The sequence below is a fragment of the Chelonia mydas genome, chromosome 10, assembly GCF_015237465.2.
Source record: "Chelonia mydas isolate rCheMyd1 chromosome 10, rCheMyd1.pri.v2, whole genome shotgun sequence".
In the NCBI taxonomy this organism is placed as follows: Eukaryota; Metazoa; Chordata; order Testudines; family Cheloniidae; genus Chelonia; species Chelonia mydas.
In genome coordinates, this window is record NC_051250.2 from 48,853,673 (window position 1) to 48,875,644 (window position 21,972).

General features: G+C 38.6%; 1 protein-coding gene across 14 annotated transcripts in view; it reads left to right on the forward strand.

Moving 5' to 3' along the window:
* The window catches only part of SCAPER (S-phase cyclin A associated protein in the ER), a 356,135-nt gene that overhangs the window by 33,301 nt on the left and 300,862 nt on the right, over window positions 1-21,972 (forward strand). For all 14 annotated transcript variants that reach the window (XM_043523924.1, XM_043523925.1, XM_043523930.1 and 11 more), the window contains one exon: window positions 10,669-10,739. In XM_043523924.1, coding sequence (XP_043379859.1) covers window positions 10,669-10,739 — 71 coding nt within the window. The remainder of the gene's footprint in view (window positions 1-10,668; window positions 10,740-21,972) is intronic.

The window sequence follows — 21,972 nt, forward strand, 5'->3', positions numbered from 1 at the left end:
CTTGTGAGCTATAGGGAGCTGCCTCAATTTCCACTCTTGGACTGTTCAAATACACTTCAGGCTTTTTGTTGGTCACAAATATATTCTTTTGGGACTTGGTTTATTAATATAAAAGAATCTGTAAATAAAACTCAAAACCCCAAAACAAAGTCCATTGATAGGTCCACACAGCCCAAGGTTTTTCTTCCTCCTCCCAGGCCTCCCTGCATAGAGGGCTTTGCAAGTTCCTTCCCTGCTTGGTGAGGGTCTCTCCCCAGCCACCGTTCTTGGAGTGTTTTCCTCATTCTCTGCAGACTATATGCCACAGCTTCCTGCTCATTTTATACTGAAATCTTCTGAGTCCTCTCAGGTGGGGCTTCGCCTCAGGTACTACAGCCCTTGGGGCAAGCCACCCAGTTACACTGATGTTATCAGTACATCCTACTTACTACAATAAGCTTATCATAAAAAATATTGGAAAATTAGAAAAAGAGGATAACAAAGACTGAAACAAACATTATTTAGGCTATCTCCCAATCTTCGAAGGATAGGCTTTGAGTAAGCCAACAAATTATCTCGGTGTAGACCAACATTCAAATACATTTGTAAGAGTTTTTAGTATTACTTTAGTCTATGGTGAACAGTTCTGAAGATTTTTTTAGGGGAAGGAATATGGGGGGACAGAAAATGAAAATGTGGATGCCAGATTTTCAGGACTTGGGAAAATCTTTTGAGCAGCCTTGAGACTGTTCAGATTTTCTCCTCTGAATAGGCTTGATGATTCAAGGAGCCAGGAAGAAACTTTTTGGCTTTCCTTCTTCTCCTCAGCTGCACCAGGTGCCAAATGGCTGGTCTTGAGGACCTACCACTAAGTATTTCTTCAGCCTAGCTGTCCTCCTTAGGATGGTTCTTTTTAGTTTTCTGCAGTAAAGTTCTGTGAAAAAGATACTACAATGGGAAAAGTTATGCTTATGTTATAGAACAATTAACCCTCCATCTCATGAAACACAGAATAACTTATGTTCCAATAGAGAGTCCTGTACATGAATGTTCTAAATGGCATATGTGTTTACATTAGGATTCATAGTAAGGCATATCATATGTTTCATTTAAAAATCTTAGTGCTCTAAATTTTGATTTATGAAAGAACGATGTTGGAGGAGAAATTCTGACAATAGGAACTTCAAAAAGAATCAAGACAAACGTAATTTACTTGGTACTGTTTTTTTCAGAAGGAACAGCAGCTATACAAACCTTGGGTCTTATGCTTCCCCTCCATGGAAGGCAACACGGGGTCAGGGTCGGGGAGGCGCACGAGAAGGGAAAGTGCAAGAGCAAGACATAATCCCATCCCTTTTAGGATACAAACCCTGGAGGTAGAGAGTATGGTGGGAATGGGTAAAAACTTATTCAAATATCCCATCCTGGAAGTGCTGACAGCACAGACAGAGAGACAGGAAACATCAGGCAAATCCTGAAGTGCTGTAGGAACTTCAGCACTGGGGTATTCAGGGTCCTTACCTGAAAAGGAGTACTTGTGGCACCTTAGAGACTAACCAATTTATTTGAGCATAAGCTTTCGTGAGCTACAGCTCACTTCATCGGATGCATGCTGTGGAAAATACAGAAGATGTTTTTATACACACAAATCATGAAAAAATGGGTGTTTATCACTACAAAAGGTTTTCTCTACCCCCACCCCACTCTCCTGCTGGTAATAGCTTATGTAAAGTGATCACTCTCCTTACAATGTGTATGATAATCAAGGTGGGCCATTTCCAGCACAAATCCAGGTTTTTTCTCTATTTTCCACAGTATGCATCCGATGAAGTGAGCTGTAGCTCACGAAAGCTTATGCGCAAATAAATTGGTTAGTCTCTCAGGTGCCACAAGTACTCCTTTTCTTTTTGCGAATACAGACTAACACGGCTGTTACTCTGAAACCAGTCCTTTCCTGAACACTCTTGTTGAACTCTGGCAAACAAGGAAGATAGCTTTATCCTTTGTGTTTATCAACTATAAAACAAAATGAACATGGGTTACAATTGCCCAGTATTTCAAAGGACATTGAGACTCTACAGTTTCAGCCTCTGACCTTTTTACTGCAGCCTTATCCCAACTGTCCTGCCTCACTGGAGTTCCTGCCTGAAGTGTATAAGCACAGTCTTCATGGCTTTTATATAGCAGAATTATCAATACTGCATGTGTTTTTACTGACTGGTTACTGCTGACATGTGAATCCTTAAATTAGCTATATGTAGTAAGACAAGGCAGAACAATGGCTAGTTGTTAAGAAGTGGCTGTCAGATTTATTCTGTGTCTCTCTGAATCAAGCTGGAGAAAAGGGACAACTGCTATTTCCCTATCAGGTACAATACACTGAATTTCTATGAGAAGGAGAAGAAGAAAGAAAGAAACTAAATTAAGCCTTTCTGTTTTCATTGGGAGACTCTAGCCTCCTATTTCAGTATTCGCTTCAGCAACACTGCTTCACTCTGTTTACCAATTAAACAGGGAAATTAGAGAGGTGTCCTTTCTGTTCTGGGGAAGGGTTGTAAAAACATGGGGCTGTACCAGTTGAGAAGAGATAGTTTTACACGATTTTACCCCATCTCTATCACACCTACAAAGAAAGTAAGAGAATTTCAAGTGTAAAGAGGGGAAAGGGGTCTATCCCTATGGTCTGAAGGAGCTCAAATATCTAAACAAAATAAAAACAAGGGGATGGCCAGAAACCCTTTTGTCCCCAGTACTGTTCCGTGAAAGCCCCCACTTCCCCAGGCCCCAGATGATTAAATGGGAAAAAATTAGAGAACACGTCATAGCTCAAACACTGGGATCTCTGCCTAGTTTTAGAGTAAGTTACTATAAACTGTTTGCTTTCTCTGTGCACAGCAATGAGTTGCAAATAATTCTTGCTAAGAAGGAACAGGTATTTTCAGAGTCTTACAGTGTGAACACATTCATGAGAATGGGACGTTGCCACTGTTCAAGTGGAAGAATGTTTATGTCTAAACCATAAATATTAAACTGAAAAATCTGTTAACAGTAAATTAGAGACAGCAGAGCCATCAGAACAAGGAAATGTATTGATTGCATTGTTAACTGGCCCAGTTGTGCTCAAGTACAACAGTCTCTCTTTAGCTAGGTGATTACTTGGCACTCATCACCATAGTATCTAAGACAACTTTGTTGCTATCTATTTTTAAAAATTAAACATAGATGCTGTATTTGCCTTTTTTAATGTTTTATCTGCATAAGTCTCATTATGTTATTGGGGGTCTGTATTTCTGGTGTCTCAGAATTAAAATGTTAATTAATGAGAGGCTCTCCCTTTTGAATATACACCTTAGATTGAGATACAAAACTTTTTCTGTAAGTGCCTTTATGAGCAAAGTTGATCTGTATACATGAATATGAAAACATTTTGAAAAATTACAATTATAAGACCTCCAGTGCATATACAAACTGTCACTTGAAAAAAAATATCTTCTAACAAACTTTGTCCATGTCAGAGTAATAATATTTAACAATTATATAATGTTTATCATTAGAGAACATCAAAGCATTTTCAAAACTTTAGATTCAAGATTTTCCATAAACTGTTCTGCCTTTAAAGGGACACCATCAACTTAAGAGTCACAGTTCTTCCTGAATTGTTTTTAACCTACTACTGTTACAGAAATGGAGGAGAGAAAAACATTTTGAAAATTAGGAAAGTGTAAAACTGCAGAAATTGACAGAAGGATTCAGGTGCAGTATCTGAAACTTCTTTAAATTGGGTAGGTTTCAGCTGGATAATATCTATTTAATTTTCCCTGAATATGAAAACGAAAGTAGGCCATCACCACTCAGAATCAGTGTTAAAACGTCCAAAAAGCCACAATGTGGAGGCCTTGAATTTTCACTGGTTCTCTCGGAGTGCCGTTTCATAGCTGTACTTTTTCAACTATGATCTTAATACAGTATAATTAGTTTGATAGAATTGTTGGTTTGTTGGATATGAATATTAATTCTGCTTTTGAATTATACCTTAGTGGTGTGCAAGATCAGTGCAAACTGTTGTCTTCCCTGGAGACTGAAAGCTTATACAGCATCTGGGTACTCCTTTTTTCCCTAGACCTGTATTTTGGAAGAGCCAACATTTTAAAATGTCTTCATCTTAAAATACTAGTATGTTTGAATATTTTTTCTGTGATAAGTACTGTTGTACCTAAACTAGTGTAAAAATGAGTAGAAGTGTTGCATTAATTATTGTGGAGCCAGGTCCTTAGGGTATGTTGTCGCTGGCCAAGCTAAATGTCAACACCAAAGTGAATACATAAAATGGGATGATGTGAGGGGAGGGGGATTTTTTGTAGCACAAAAACCTCAAATAAAAAGGGGGAATCATAGAAATGCAGGGCTGGAAGGGTCCTTGAGAGCACTGAAGCAGGACCAAGTAAACCTAGGTCATCCCTGACAGGTATTTATCCATCCTATTCTTAAAAACCTCCAGTGATGGGGATTCCACAACCTTCCTTGGAAGCCTATTCCAGGATTTAACTACCCTTATAGTTAGAAAGTTTTTCCTATCTAACCTAAAACTCCCTTACTGCAGATTACACCCATTATTTCTTGTCCTACCTTCAGTGGGCATGGAGAACAATTGATCACTGTCCTCTTTATAACAACCCTTCACATATTTGAAGACTATTATCAGGTTTCCTCTTAGTCTTCTTTCTCAGGACTAAGCATGCCCCGTTTTTTTTAACCTTTCCTCATTAACCATTTATAATTTTGGTTGCTTTCCTCTGGACTCTACAATTTTTCACCATCTTTTCTAAAGTGTGGTGCCCAGAATTGGATGCAGTACTCCAGCTGAGGACTCACCGGTGCCAAGTAGAGCAGAACAGTTTCCTCACCATCTTTTACATATAACACTCTTGTTAATACACCCCAGAATATTAGCTAGTTGTTAAGAAGTGGCTGTCAGATTTATTCTGTCTCTCTCTGAATCATATTGTTGACTCATATTCAGTTTGTGAGCCATTAATAACTCCCCAATCCTTTTCTGCAGTACGACCACCAACAGTTATTTCCCATTTTGTTGTTGTGCATTTGATTTTTCCTTCCTAAACAAAGTACTTTGCTCTTATCTTTACTGAGTTTCATCCTGCTGATTTCACACCAATTCTCCAATTTGTCTTGGTTGTTTTGAATGCTAATCCTGTCCTCCAAAGTGCTTGCAACCACTCCCAGTTTGGTGTAATCCATAGATTTTATAAGCATACTCTCCATTCTGTTATCCAAGTCATTAATGAAAATATTTAATTGTACTGGATCCAGGACTGACCACTGCGGAGCCCACTAGATAGGCCCTCCCAGTTCAACAGCAAACAGTTGGTAACTACTCTTTTGAGTACAGTTTTTCAACCATTTGTGTGCTCACCTATAGTAATTTCTTCTAGGCCCTCGTTTGCTTATGAAAATGTTGTGTGGGACAGAGTGAAAAGCTTTACTAAAATCATATTATGCCACTTTTACTGCTTCTGCCCATCCACTAGGCCAGTAATCAGAATAATAGTAGCTTTCAAAATGCTCAGATAGCTTGTTTTCCAATCACTCTGATTGTTTATTTGATACCTGCAGCCATTCTATATTTGTCAGTTTGTGTCTGTGGCAAATCTCATTCCTGCTGTAATAGTACAACAGATACAGATCTTTGTTTATCATCTCTAATCACAAAATGTTCTAAACAGGGAAAAATAGATTCTTCAGTATGCTTAATTGTGTCTAAATATAGATTAGATTTAGAAACGTAGAACTAGATTTTCAACTGGAAAATTGAAAGCTTTTTTAATGACTTTGGTATGAGAAAACAATTAACTTGCACATTTTGAATAACATAAATATATGGATATTTAACAGGAGCAATTTTTCATTGTTGCTTCATTTACCGCTGTTATCCCAAAATGCATCTGGTAGTCCCCAATCTTGCAAACTCACTTGTTCATGCTTAATTTTAAGTGTGTGAGTAGGTCCAGTTATTTCATTGGGGCTACTCATATGCTTAAGTACTTTCCTGAGTGTTTGCAAAATCAGGGCCTTAAATCACTTATCATTCAGAATTACAGTTTTGAGAAAGATAGTAGTGTGAACAACTATTTTATGATGCTGAAAGAGGAACATAGAATACATTTAGCAATTATATACTTGAGGCATTTGTGGTAGGGTGGGAGGCTTCTCTTTAAACAGAATTACTTTCTTTAGTTCTGCATTGCTCGTAATATTCTCCTAGAAACTTTCAACAATCTCTTAGATGCTTGTTCATCGAGGAGCTTAACAGTTTGGTAACAGAGATGCCTAGAGAATGAATATTAATGTGAAACCCCAGCCTCTGTTAAATTCAGATGTAGTTTTTAAATGGTGTTTGTCACACATACTTGGACATTACAGGAGAAGTTAACACCCAGACAATCATGCCATAACTCATCATTTCCTGGTACTTAGGGCCCTGCTGGCTCTATTTAAACATTTAACAGATTATACAAATGTAATTTCTTTCATAAAGACAGTGGGCCAAATTCTCATTTATGATCTGACCTCTTTGCACTTCTCAGACAAACTAATGTGACCAGAATCTGGTCATAGCAGGGAACAGATAATTCCCTTTGTGGAAGGGAACTCAGCTGGTGTAAAGGGTGGGAGAGCTGGCTTCTGCGCCTCTGCCCCCTCCCTTGGCAAAGGGGTATGTATGTTGTTGTGGCAGAGTTGGCTCCATTAAGAAGGAATTGGTAAATGTATTTTTCTGATATTCTAGCTATTCCAGAATTAATACTGCAATTTGTCAACTGTATGTGGATTAAGAATGATATCTAGACTCCCTAATCAGGATTGTGATTGTTAATGCATATTGGGCCTGGGTAACCCTAGCCCAATTAAAAAAATGCGGCAGTTCAGCATACAGGAGTCCAGGAATTATGTACTTTTTAATTACTTACTTTACTATCAGAAAACTTGAGGCACATGGGCAAACAATCTACAAAAATTTTATTGCAAAATCAAAGTTGATACCATATCAATAATACTTAAAACACTTCCCATGCGAGACCTTTTTCACTAAACCCAAAATAAATTTAAGAAACATGTGTGACATGACAAAGTAACTGCATAATCTTGTATTTGTAACTGTTCCCTTCCCCTTATTCCCTTTTTGTTTGTCATTTGATAGCCACAGAAGGGTCTGGCCAGGCAGAGCACGTTGCAGTATTGGGGCTTTAGACTGTAAGCACCCCAGGGTAGGGAACATATTTTATTTGGTGGGGAGGTGTCCGGCAAATCTTGGGCACTTGGAAAATAATAGCCTACACTTTTAGAAAAAGCTTGATAGAATGGATAGACTTTTCAATATGTGATGGAGATCAACAAATTTTGGTTCTGTTGGACCAAGGGAAGGGAAGAAGTGCATGCTGGAATTGAGGACTCGTGACTGAAAACACCTGGTTGAACATTCAAAAGTAGCTGAGAGTCCAATAAGATTGCAAACTTTAATAATAAAATGAGAGTATACACCCACATTTAGAGGGCCAAAAATAATCTCTCTCTCCCCACTGGTTGCTTCCTCCAAACAGGCAGCATTGCCTTTGTTTTCTTTGAAAGGAGCTCCAGGGAGCCACTTCTTATCCAAATTCCAGAGACTGGCTAAGATGAACAACTGCACCATCTGGGGCCAGTGAAAAAGAAATAATAGAGCTGAGTGGTGTCAGCAGACTTTCTCACTATCTCCTCTAGATATCTTGCATACACATGGAAGAGGATGGGTGACAGAATAGAACTTTGTGGGACACCGCATGAGAACCCTGGCAAAAAATGAGCAATTACGTAGCTCTACCCTCAGAGTGTACTCAGAGAGGAAATAACAGAGCTATTCAAGTGTGTTTCTTTCCATCCCTGCCAGGGTTCACCAACAACACCTCATAGTCAACAGTGTCAAAGGCAAGGATAGATGTAAAAGAAACAATGGATACTTGATCCTTGTCTACCACTGTGATGATTCTTGAGACAAGTGTGGTCTGTATAGTGCTGCTGCCTAGTACCGGATGGAAAGATGTCAGAGAAATCTGACTCCAGCTATTGCTAGAGTTGCATTCCTGTCTCAGCAGAGTTCCCCAAGAAAAGATGTGAGACAATGATAATTGCTGAGATTGTCAATGTAAAAGATGCCTTCTTGAGTATAGTTTAACAATTATTTGTTTTAGAGATACTGGCACTTTGCCCTTCTGATGAGATGTACCATCTCCCTACCTAATGACCCAATCTCGCCCCACTAGATTTACCAGTAAAAGATTAAATGGCCCTAAGTTATATCTGAAACTCCCTGAGTATCCAGAACTTCACTAATTCGCTTATGTTACAATGGCTAGTTAACAATTGACGAGGTGGTGATCGTTGGTCCCTGCTGTTCTAATCTAAAATTGAATAAGTGCCTCATAAGCAAAAGGCTTCATATCCAATTACCAATCTCATGACCAACCTAATATTTTACAGTTACAGACTAATAGGCCTCACAAATACAAAGTCTTGAATTACACTCGTCCTTTTGGCACTGCTCATGAATACAGAAAGGAAATTATTGTGCATTAGCCATAAAAATATTTGTTGAATAAAAAAGGGTAGTGAAGCAAGAATGCATGGCTGATGATGAAAGACAAACTTGTTTGTCCTATACACTGAAGAAATTGTTTAAACAATCCTTCCAAAAATACTATCTGTCTTAAATTGACAAAATCGAGTGTTGACATAAGTGTTTGTTTGCCTTGCATATTCAATCTGCCTGGAAATTACTTTAATCCTTGCACCTGACTCAGAAACATAGAATATCAGGGTTGGAAGGGACCTGTTCAAGCATTTCCCAGTTTTTACTCATAAATCACCTTTTCTTGTGTCTTCTAAAGAGATGAGGTGTTTTTGGTTTTTTTGATCCATCATCCTTTTTAGTACTGGCACATCTATTTTGGTATACTTGAAAATAGACTCATGGTGCAAGTTTTCTGTGCCATTTACACACACAAAAAATTCTGCCTTCTGGGAATGTAAATAGTTTCAGATGAGACCCTCAGTTGTGGTAATATTTTAATTTTTATAATCCTGGCATACATCTCATCTGAAATTTGAGGTTTTCAATGAATAGGGAGTGTAATATGTATTCTGTGAAAAATCTCTGATTTGCTAAAACACAGTATCTCATTTTTATTTCTGAAACCTGCTCACATTGACTTTAGAATCTTTTAAATTTATTTGTGCTTGTTTACTCAGTGTTTTTAAGAAGAATTCTGAAGCAGGTAATGTAGATTTTTGTCTAAAAATGAAAGGCCTGGTTCACTACTATGCTCCAGCACAGCAAAATAGCCATAAACCTGGTTTAACTGGTTCAGCCAGTTGCATGACATCACCAGAACAGTGTAAAACAGCTGACCCTGTCAGTGAATTTGGCCCAAAAAATCTGTTAAAACTCAGTGTGTTGGTTCTAAAATTCAAGTGTGGTTTCCAGCCTTGAATAGCAAGGACCTATATTAAGTCCACTCAGTTGTTTAGTTGGTTTTATTTCATTAAATAATCTGATCAATTCAGTAAGACGTCTGAATCTTCCCTCTAAACATATACCAGTTAGCAGAAAGTACATTCACCATAATTAGCATTTTGTCTCAATTGCTTACACTTTAAAAACAGGACCCTGTAGCTTTTACATTTTATATATTTTTGTAAGGTAAAACATTAAATCAGAGGAATAAATCAAGCAAAAAATAACATAAAAAGAAATTAGATTTTGAAATTAGATCTGTTTTTGAGCAAACCCCTTTCTAAATCCAAAAGATCCCATTCCTCATGAAAACATTCCAAGAAAGGAAATTTCTTACCTGCTAATTATAGATCTGAGAATATTGTGTTAAAGTAGACATACTACACACTTATTCTGAGAAATTAGATTTCATTTTTTTGTTTATTCATTCTGTTGTAGTTTATACTACTTACTGCCAGATTATTCAACTGGGAGCCTGCAAAGAGCTCTGAAAAACAATATAAAAATGGGGTCCCCATAAATTGCTCAGTTTTTTCCTGTTTCCACCTGTTGGAAGGGGCATGTAAACCAATTGTCCGGGCTGTACAAACAGTTCTTCAGGAAAAATAGTTAATGGCCAAACTTTTCCATTTATGTTTTTTCCAATCAATATTCCTTATTTCAATCCTGTAATAAAATTTGGATTAAAATAAGCAATGGATAAAGGCTAATAACACCAATATTTGTTGACTTTATCTGCAAACTTTAACCATATTTAAGCTGTATATAAAAGTGGTGTATTTAACTTCTAGATGATAATGACCTGGTTTTCAGAAGTGCTTAGCACCTTTGGAAAGCAGTCCATCTTTGTGTAGAAAAATCTCTAATTTCTCTGTCTCGTGCTTTTTTTTCCAGCTTTTAAATTGTATCTTCAATTCTTTCCTTCAGTTAGAACCAATGGAAATAAGTATCAAATTCAGTACATACAATTTTGCAGATTGGTTTGATTCATTAATTGTTCCCCTTATTTATCTTATGAGTGTAGTGCACTGTTGTTAGCACGCTACAAGCTTGGATGCTTAAATATTAGAATAATAGTATCTTCTTAAAATAGTTATTGCTGATTAAAATAATTGTTTTCTTTACAGGTAAGTCTAAATGGCAAGTAGGTGGAAAATCTAAGAGAGTGACTCATGGAACACACAAACCTACAAAACAGGTATATATGTTGAACTTTTCAGTTTCTTTTTAATTTCAATTACAGCATATAAATGTCATGAAATAGAACTAATATATTCAATAATGTGTGCGCATGGGTGCATGTGTGTATATAAATAAGATTACATGCACACAACTGTCCTAAAAGAACATTATTAATGTTGCAAAGTTAAGTACACAGAAGTTAGAAAATGCCACAATTAAGGTTGTCTCTCTATGCAACCTTAATTTGGCTCCCATATGCATTATGAAACATTCTTTAATTCTTCTAGTGATGTCACTATGTGTATTCTACATGTGGGTACTTGTGTGCACCATGCACCAAAGTCCGGAAGTTCTTCAAAGCAGCATCCATTGGCCTGCACAAGCGCAGTAGCTCTCCTTGTGCTCCCAACCCAGGATATAAGAGGCAGTGTAGGTTGACGCCTCTCCACCGCGTGGCCTGAGTTGGAATCATGTCCCCCTTCACTTTGTTTCATAACCTATATAGAAAACATTTGTAAATAGTTATATTCTTAGCTATGTAGTTAGCAGTTAAAAATTGAGTAGTATAGAATATTTCTTTCTCCCCGGTTGGCAAACCTGCCCCTGGCTCCAGGAATATGCCCAGAGTCCCAGGATTCAAGAATTGCACCTCTTGACCTTGATCCTTCTTCATCAGTGACGAACATCAGCACTATCTGGGTGAAGCACATATCTCTGCAAAGTGCAGTATGTGTTGCTCCTTCCCACCCAGCACTCAAGAAGCCCGGGAGCTTCACCTACGGAAGCACCCGATGGAGAAGGCTATGAGGCCCCTCTCCAATCCAGGCCAGGGACGGTCTACTGTACTTTGGTCTCAGCATCCTAGCCGTGCCCTTCCAAGCACATGCCCTGGAATAGGTGGTGCTGGAACACTTTTAATAGTGGGGATGCTGAAAGACAGCCCCCTTACCTTTGTCTGCCCTCTTCCCTCCCAGAACTGTGGCTGGGAGCAGGGCCGTGCCTCCAGGAAAGGGGGACCCAGACAGGGTAAGGAGGCCAAGGCTGGGGCCACAGTTGGGGGCAGGGGCGGGTCCAGGAGAGGACCCTGGACACGGGAGCAGCAGCCGGGACCCCGGGAGCAGGGCCGGGAATCCGTGTGCAGGGCAAGGAGCGGAGCCCAGACGTGAGGCCAGCAGCTGGGACCCTGCGTGTGGCCCCCCGCACTCCTCGTTCTCGCGCCTATGCCTGGAGTAGAGCTGTCAACATCTAAATCCAAGGACTCTTCTTCCAGGGTTTCCTCATGAGAGAAGAGGGCTCTCTCATGGACGCAAGGACAGATTCCTGTTGAGGACAGACCATAAGAAACGCACTTCCTCCCTGAGCTGGTCCAGGTTGGGTGAGACATTGCGAGCAGAACCTAAGTACCTGGCTCTAATGAAGACCCTCAGATCTGAGGACAAGATACATAAAAAGAAATATCCGCCAGTTCCATCTGTCACCTCAATACTGAAGCGTAAGGATAGCTGCTTGCCAATTCTGTCTACAAGTGCAGGTCTGGACCCATTATCAGTACTCTCTCATCTCTTTAAAGACTGTCTGGTCGCTGCACTGGATCTATCAGACTTAACTGCAGGAACCCCTTGGACACCAGGGTGCAGTGAGACTTATATGACACCAAAGGATATATTCCTCCCTTATCCACAGTCTCTGATTCTTTCAGCCCTCCTAACGGATGTCCTTACTCCCGAGGAGGAGCCTACATCAGTGACCCAGGAGCCATCTCACCTCCAAGCATCTGGTAGGAGTGCCCCGATACCAATGGCACTGCCACTATCGATGGAGCAGTCCTTGGACTCAGATGAATCAGAGGAGATGGCTGCACTGGTATCTCCGCAAAGGCAGTTGAGCCCTGATAGACAGTCAAAGGGTTATGCTTGCCATTCCGCCAGGTTACAACCTCCCCAGAGGCCGCTAGTACTGTTTTCCTTGGGTCCTTTGCAACTGATCAATCCCTTTTTCTGGCCTTAGTGGGGTCTGTGGGATCCTTATAGCAGGCGTCCGGCCCCTCTCAGGAGTCATACTGCTCCTCTTCCTCTCGCCAGTTGGTTCTCTTGGTGTGTGAAGAGAAAGAGGTGGAACCGGATCCGCAGATACCAATGATTCCGACAGGTGACTCTTAATCAACCCCGGACGAAGCAGTCACTCCTTCCTTGCCTTTTCTGCTGGATGACCATTGTCAATACCAGGAGCTATTACAAGGAGTGGCCAGGGACCTACAGATCCCATTAGAGGAGGGCCAGGACTCTCTACATTGGCTCCTGGACATGTTGCAGCCAAAGGCCCCAGTAAGGTGGGCTCTGCCCATCAATGAGGCCATACTAGAACGAGCTAGAGCAGTATGGTGCGCTCCAGCATCCTGTGCCTCAACACTGAATACAGAGAGACGGTATTTTGTTCCTGTGAAAGGGGCTGAATTCTTATTCTCATCCTGCACCCAACTCTCTGGTGGTAGAGGCGACTGTTGAAAGGGCTAGGTCTCACTAACTTTACATGTAATGTTGAGGCATACCTATGATTGACCAGTAAGTTATTACTTGTCAGTGATACCTCACCAGGCATATTTTGTGCAAAGATTAGCAGATAAAGGCTCTAAGAGATTGGACCTCCTGGGGAGAAAAGTCTTCTCCTCCCCAGGCCTGCAATTTTCTGTCACCAACTACCAAGTGTTAGCAAAATACAATTTTCATACCTGTTCTAGGCTTGCAGACTTCACAGACAAGCTTTTCACAGAGGATGGTCCAATTTCAGTCTCTTTTTAGATGAGGGAAAGCTAGTGGCAAAGGTGGCTCTTCAGACTGCAGTGGATGTGGCAGAAACAGCTTCTAGAAGTTTGGTCTAAGCATGAGGAGGGACTCCTGGCTGCAATCGTCAGGGTTTCTTGGGGACATCCAAAACACCATCCAGGACCTTCCTTTCAACAGATTGAATCTCTTTAATGAGAAAATGGATGAATCCCTGCACTCGCTAAAAAACTTGAGATCGACTCTGCATTCCTTGGGGATTTATACTCTGGCCCCCAGGAGGATATACCTGAGGCAAGTTTGTAGATCAAGGCTACCCCCCCCCCCCCCATGCACCTTTTTACCAGTGCAGCACTGGATTCAGAGGCCTTGCTTCTCGGCCCCCTCTATTGCCGTACCCTCTACTCACTGTCAACAACCACCCAAGAGCCACTTTTGAAGTGTGTTATAATTTATAGGTACATTCATAAAAGCTCTTACATGATACACTAATATTGTATTCCATTAGTTGCTTCAATTGCTTATCACTAGAGGTTCAGCCCTCTGTCTTTATAGAGCTGTAAACGTTTTAAATAGATTCTTTGGAAGTTACCCCTCAAAGGAAAATTTATTCAAAAGTGAGGAAGGCGGCATGGAGTCTGCTGGTGGAAGAAGCTTCATGCTCTTTTTTTCTCCTAATTATGTTTGCTGGAATGCAAATCGTATGTTTGCTGGAATGCAAATCGTTGTGTTCCCTGCTATCTTTGTCCAGATGAACCTGTTTACTACTTACATATAAACTGAGATAAACACACTCCTTTGTTCAGGATAAACCTGTTTAACAACTTTTGTCTAGGCAGGGCTGTCTGCTTTTGAACATGTGCTATTAACACCATACAGGTGGAATTCATAACTTTACGTATAATGTTGAGGCATACCTATGATTGACCAGTAAGTTATTAGTTTTCAGTGATACCTCACTAGGCATATTTTGTACCAAGAATATTACAGTAGTGTGTAGGATCTGAGTAAGGGGGTGCTTTGAGTCACATGGACACACACAGCATCTCTGTGCCAAATTTCAAGCCCCTGCTCCAATTCATGGAGGCTCTAGAGCTTTTCAAAGAAAAGGTCACTGGAATTTTTTCGTGTGAGGAGAACAATGTATTTTTCCCTAGCTTCATACTCTGATATGGCTGAATCATTTTGGCTGAAAATTTCCCAAAAAAGTTCAGCCTGTGATAGACACCTGGCAGTCCAAACAGTTAGTTACAAGCAAAAACAGGATTTTACAATGGAAAGTGTCAGGCAACATAAATAATAGGCGGTGCTACCAGCTTTGCCTTTGATATTGAACTAATTATATAATAAGTGTTATATTAACAAAGCAATACATTTCTGCTTCTCGTCATGTTTGATCCTTTTTAACTGTTCCTCCTCTTTGATATAACAGTTTTAGCTTAACGTTTTGATCTGTAAGTCTGACAGTTTTTGATATTATGCATCATGGGAAATGTTATAAGGGAAAAAAAGAAAAATGTTCCTTTTTTGTGTAAGTGAATAGGCAAGTTACTTTTCCACACTGCTCAGCAATTGGTATTCTTCTTTCTTACTTCCTGTCCTTGCTTAAAATGCAAGTTAGATAAGATTTCCTTTTATTAGAAAAAAATTCTGATTTAGGCCTTAATCCTGCAGTCTGATCATGGAGGTGGAACTTTAATGGAGTAATTAGGGTTTCACGTGGAAGGGTCTGCCCCCACAGATCTAGTTTGGCACAAGGATGATCAGCTCCACCCTCTGGGTTCAGTTTAATTAGGTCCACTGGGAGATGGTGTAAATATTGAGCTTCAAGAAATATATTCTCCATTATTGCCCAGTTGGCTTGAACTGGAGTATTGGAGGCATCAGTGTGAAAACCTCATGGATACAACCTTAAAAATAGAAATTTTATGTTTTTGTGGCGTTTGTTTAGTCTTTTAAGTAAAAATAAATCCCAAAAGTGCCACAGCTCTGTTTAAATTCAGGCAAATATGCTTTTAATAGCTCCCTCTTCTGATCTTATCAACTTCATTTTCCTCTTCCCAAGGTGTTGACAAATTTACATTCAAGAACTTCTTGCCATTCTCAAATAAACATACTTTATACTTGCTAGAACTGCTGCCTTTACACGGTGGAGTATTGAAACTTTTGTGCAAATAGATGAATAGATTATTCAGTTTTTAATATAGTAACTTTTCACCACATAAACTGTAATTTGTGATACAAGGAATATGTGTTTCTATTTCAATTTCAGTTTAAAAAGCACATAGTTTTCAAAAAAGACAAAGGATTTATTAAAGTGTTTACAAACATCTATGTATGATTTTGTTATCTGGCAAATACTTACACTGTTGAAAATATTTAAAATTTTGTATATAATAAGGCTTTAAAAAAACACTGCATCTTATGTATGGTCTCAGACCGCTTACTCTCTTTAATACTCAGTAGAAAGCAACGGCTCTTACAAACACATTTTGTTCGTAGCTTGACACATGTGAATAATCCCATTGAAGTAATTGGCATCCATGGGACCTACTTGCTTGTGTCGTGTTAAGATGCATGATTGTTTTCCGGATCTGAACCTTAGCGTACAACTAAATTGCTCCAAAGTGGATGGGGAGGATGAAGGGTCATTTTCCTGCCCTATCCCTCTCCAAATTGGCCTGTTTTAGAGAGGGGAGCATATTGCACTAGGAGCATACAAGGGAGCTAAGGAAGTGATTGTCTCTCCGGAGGTACACTCCATTCTGGAGTTCATACTTGAGCAGTGTGTCTCTGCATTACCATCAACGTGAGCCTAGCCCTGAAAAGCACTAACTGGTCAAAAGCAGAGAGTTTTGCAATGTATGTTTATACATTTTAAACTTATTCTTAAGAGGTGTAAATTTAATAAAATGGTGGTGCTGCAGAGTGCTTACCCATTTGACTACAGTATTGAAAAACCTTTCCTCAGCCCTCTTTTTGCTTGTTATATTTATTTATACTCTTCAAAAATAATGTTAAATTTCTTTATGCAACTGGAGTAAAAAATTGCAATTAAAGCTTTAGTTTAGCAATTTACTGATACTTTATTTAGAAATAGTGGTACTTTTGCTGATAACAAGCATTAAATATTTGTACAGAACGTAGTTATCATTCATTTATAACCTTGATAGTATTTTGCACTAGAAATATTCAGGGTCATGACCATTTTAAAAATAAAAGTAGAATGCTGTGTTTCACTGCTGAATAAAGGTGGTGCCAGTAGTGCTATGGCAAAGTTGGTTAACAGCCTGTTCAGTTTGACCCTTTTCAAGTAGCTAATGGAGGGTAAATGCCAAGCATCAGACACAATCTGGGTTCTTTCTTAATGGTTGCGTTCCTCTCCCTTGAGTGGCAGATATCAAACTGTGACAATTTAAAATGTACAATGTTAGAACTGACTGGTGCCCGGGGACTTAAAATATCCTTTCCATTAACTTCTACTGCCTCACTGTCTACTCTTAGCTATAGTTGTATTCACAAAAAATTTGTTTCCCACTTTATAAGATAACTGATCGTATGATGGAACCTTTGCTGGCATAACTGCTGTATGATTTTATTCTAATTATGTAGCAGTCTTTATCTTTGGATAGAAAAACAGGTGTCAGTTCTTGCACAATAATTGTAGTGGTTGCATATGTTTGTCTATATCTGAATTAAATCCATATTATTACACTAATGATGATGGGTAACTGTAGATGTTACTCAAGTGTTATAACCAAGGGAATCATATATTTTACATTGTGTGGGTAGAGTGTAAGTGCAGAAGATATTCTTCTACATATTTATTTTTTCTGTTTTCTTTAAAATAACAATACAGCATTTCACTGTCACAAAGGGGCAGATCTACCTCTCATTGAAGTCAGTGAAAATCTGGGAGTTGGATTGGGCCCCAAACGAAGATCAGAAAGATTTAGGCTGGTTTTGTACCACAGACAGTGCATTGGTCTGCTTCAGAAGACGTATTTAAGCTTCCCTTGGCCAAAGAGGCATTCTGCTTCCTGAGCAAGTAGAGATCAGACAGATCAATTAAGCGATATATTTAAGTTTCCAGAGAGATAGTAAAAGTACCGAAGTGTGCAAGTGAAGAAATTTGGAGTTAAGGTTAAAAAAAAAAATTGCAATTCAGAAAGTTAGAATGTCATCTCAGTAGTTCAAAAAGCCTAATTGCCAGAAAGCCTAGAAAGCTCATTTAGTTTCCAACACCATCCTTTCTGTTCCCTTATTCTCACGCCTTTCCCTTCATGGTGGGACAACCCCACTACATGCCACATGGAAAATCAAGTCTTTTCTCTTCCTAATATGAATTATAATAGTATTTCAAAAGAAAATACAAAATTTAAAACTGTCTCTGGATTTCTTTATCTATTTTTTCCTAATGACAATTTAAAATATGCAGTGTAGTTGTACCGATGTCGATCCCAGAGACAGTGTGGGTGAGATAATATCTTTTATGGGACCAACTTTTGTTGGTGTGAGAGACAAGCTTTGGAAGAAGAATTCTGTATGGCTTGAAAGTTTGTCTCTCTCGCCAGCAGAAATTGGTCCAGTAAAAGATATTATCTTATCTACCTTCTCTCTCTAATTTTAAATATAATTTCTACTGAGAAGACTCTTTTAAAAAATAATGAAAATTTTCTCTCTTTTCATCAGGGTGGATTTGATTTAAATCAAATTGATTTAAATTACTAGTCAGGAAGACTCGATTTAATCATGGATTTCTACATAAAGGTGCATTCTTGTTGGTTATTATACCCTTAATACATATTCTTCACAACTCAGAGATAGATGTATGTTTCATTTTTAGAAGGTACACACTATATATTTTTAAAGTGATTTATTTTGAAAACTTTTCAGATTAGTTTTACAGCTATATTAGAAAATGAATGATTATTTGGTTATTTCATTTACCAAAGGTAATTGAAGCACATAGTTCATCTCCCAATGACTTCATAAATATCTCCAATTCAACAGGTTAATCATTAATATTTGGAGGATTTTCTTGCCATGCTGTATTAGGAGGATCACATCACCAGACAGACATTTAAATTGTTTTATTTAACTAAAACAACAACATATGTATTCTGGATTTTTTTCTTCAACAGCAAACATACAATATTTTAAGAAAACAAGCATATGAATTTTTTAATTTAGTTAAACATTCAGGTTTTTTTAAAATCAGGTTTGTTTTTGTTAAAATTGTTTTTAACTAAAATAGTTAAATGAAATATTAAAAAAAACCCACAAAAATTAAATCGACTACATCAGCCAGGTCAACATAACAAACTTAAAATATTGGCTTCTGCAGCTAATTCAGTCGTCTTCATCTTCATTTTCCTGTTTGTTCATGATCTGGAAAAGAAAAACAAGCTTTCCTGCTTGTTCAGGTCCCAAAGGATTTCTCAATTTGGAATAAATTAGTTCAAAGGAAGAAAATAGTCTTTCTACACTGGCAGAAGAAGCTACTGCTGTTAAAAGTGAGTTTATCACTTTAACAGTCTCTGAATCCAAGTGCTTAAGTGACTTCCACCAGTTCACTGGTGTGACTTTCTTTAAAACATCTTCAGCAAACATATATTTCTTGAATGGTTCACCCTTCGCTCTGAAGTTTATTATAGTTGGCATTATGGAGGGATGATTGCTAGATGTCCATGTCATAGCCACTCCTCCTCTTCAGCAGTTAAGGTTTGACCCTGGTACCGAGTATTGAGAATATTTGCAAGAAAATGAGCTAGAGATTGTGCTTATCCCATTCATTTTTTTAATGCTTGTAATTTAACTGTCATTGTATATTTCTCTTTTTAAGTTCTCACTTCGTTCCTTCCAAATTTCAACAGCGTCAGCAATAAAATATCTATTTCCCTGTATTTTGTTCAAGGCTACAGAAATAGGCTTCAGGGTACTCAGTATGTATTCAACCTTTCTCTTAAGCCCAATATTGAGAACTTTGGCTGTAACAGTGCCATCTATTTTTTCACGATTTTGTTCACAAACTGTCATCAGATTAGGCCAGTTGTTGATATCGTGCTCAAAATAGTCCATTACTGATTTCCATCGCACGTCTTGTGGGAGAGTTAGCTTGGTTCCTCCCGCTTGTTTCAGAGCAGCTACTGCAAAGTGGTTGTTACAGAAGTATTTTGCAATTTCAACAACATTAGCCTTTATTTCTGGAACACTGAAGTCTTTGGCTAGGAGATGCATCAAATGAGCACTGCAACTGTATGTTATTAGCTCTCTTCACTCTCTTCTAAATAATTTCTTATCATCTTGTCTCATCTTCTTCTCAGCATTGTCTGTGACCAAGCTGCGTACTGGACATTTGAAATCTTTTTAACAGTTTGCTATAGTTTTTATTGTTACTACTTGTAAGTATGCTGCTGTGTGTGCATTTCCTGATGTATCAATTCCCTTCTTCTTTTGTCACACAAGCACATACGACAGGATCATTGTGGACATTGCTCTACCCATGAAGACTCAGGTTAACAATTTCACCCTTTAGACCTTTTGTACACCTCTCAATTTCTCTTTCATACACTTTATCCAGCAATTTGCCTGCAACATCTGCTCTGTTGGGTGGACTATATCCTGGTCTTCATGACTGAACCATGTTGGTGAAGTGTGGGTTCTCAGTCATACGGAAGGGAGAGTTTGTTGCATAAACAAACCGGGCAATTTTTGTAATCTGCTAGTTCTTATCACAAACTTTTCTATGGTTGTTTCTGGATGATGGAGATTTTTTTTCTTTTGCTACAGGTGATATACTGTGGCTATGTGATATACATGATGTGACTGAAAGACTATCATTGGCAGATAACTCTGAAACTATAGAAAACAATGGTGATCTTGAAGGTGGATAGTCTTAAGAATCCTGTATGTTGAGGATGGATTCTCCTAAACAAAATAAGTCAATGCAGTTATTTAATTATTATTACCATATTGCTCATTTAGTATTACTCATTGCATTCACTGACACTCAGTATTGCTTTAAAGGTGAAATTGTAAAAAGGAAGATCTGCCTCTTTCAGTTTTTTTTTTTCATTATCACAACTGCATTTAAAATGGCAGTACCATAGAGTAACAACTATATTTTTTGCTCAAACATGAGAATTCAAGAATAGTCCAGAAGGAAGACAGGCAGTCCTTAAGAAAGAAGTATGAAATAAAAAAGATTACCAACCTGAAGATCCTGCACGTTCAGACATATTTCTTTCATCATCTTCAACGCAGCTTTCTCCTGAAAAGGAACACTTCTCATGATGTTGTTTCATTCGGGCAACCAGGCCTTCCATTTCTTTGTTGCACTGTTTGCATTTTGCATGCATGCCTGTCTTCCCCACAGGTAGAAGAACTTCATTAAAATATTCCCAAACTGGGTCTCTTTTATGGCCTGCTGCCATTATAGGTTTTCCCTTCTAGTGAGAGAATGGTATGGTAGATTTCAAATCAATGAAAGCTACACTCATAAAGACCTCAAGAGTCCTGGAATACGCTGCTCAAACAGTTTCACTTTTTTGTTTCTACTGCCTGTCCCTCCCTTCTCACATTTATTTGCAGACTTCTTCTCTTTGTCCAGATCTATTCTGCCCCCAACTATCTTCTATTTATTGAACTTTTTGAAACTTTGCACTTTTAGAGAGAGGTAAGGATTGACTCTGTGTACACAAATTTGCAGAGGGACAATAGGGTTGAGGTCTGTTATTTCTCACCTCTATATATTATTTATTTAAAAACAGTTCTGCTGTTAACAAGTATGTTCTCTCTGGAGACACAAATCCACAGTTTGAGAACTGCAAAACTAAGCATCTCTGATGGTATCTTCTAGACTGAGCACTGAGTCCCGTTTGGTAGATAGAAAGAAAGATTAACCTAAATAAATATACAGAAGCCCCTGGAACCCCATAAGAATCGGTCCCTAATCCATGAATTATTGGAACTCATTTACAAAACTTTTCTTAAACGTTACATGAATATATTGTCTCATACTACAGAATTAGAATGTATAATCCCTATTCTGTGATGAAATATCTTTGAGCTATAATGTATTGTAATTAAAACTATCTTTAGATAGGTTTTTTCCTCAAAAAGCATTTTATCAAAAAAATCTGATTTAAATAAAAAAAAATCCTTTAAAAAAATTTTAAAAAAAGCATTGATTTTTATTCACCCTGCTCTACATACAGTAGAACCTCAGAGTTATGGACACCTCGGGAATGGAGGTTGTCCGTAACTGGTAGACATTCATAACTCTGAACAAAGTGCAGTTCGGGCTCCAGATCCAGCAGCTGATACTCCAGGCCAGGCTCCAGCAGTAGCTGAGCTCCCTCCTCAGCGCCAGCAGCTCCCTTGCCGACAGCTTCTTGCCCTGGGTTGGACTGATTTAGCAAGCTTGTTCTTCTCCTGGCCGGGGAGTGAGTGAGTGAGTGTGCGTGT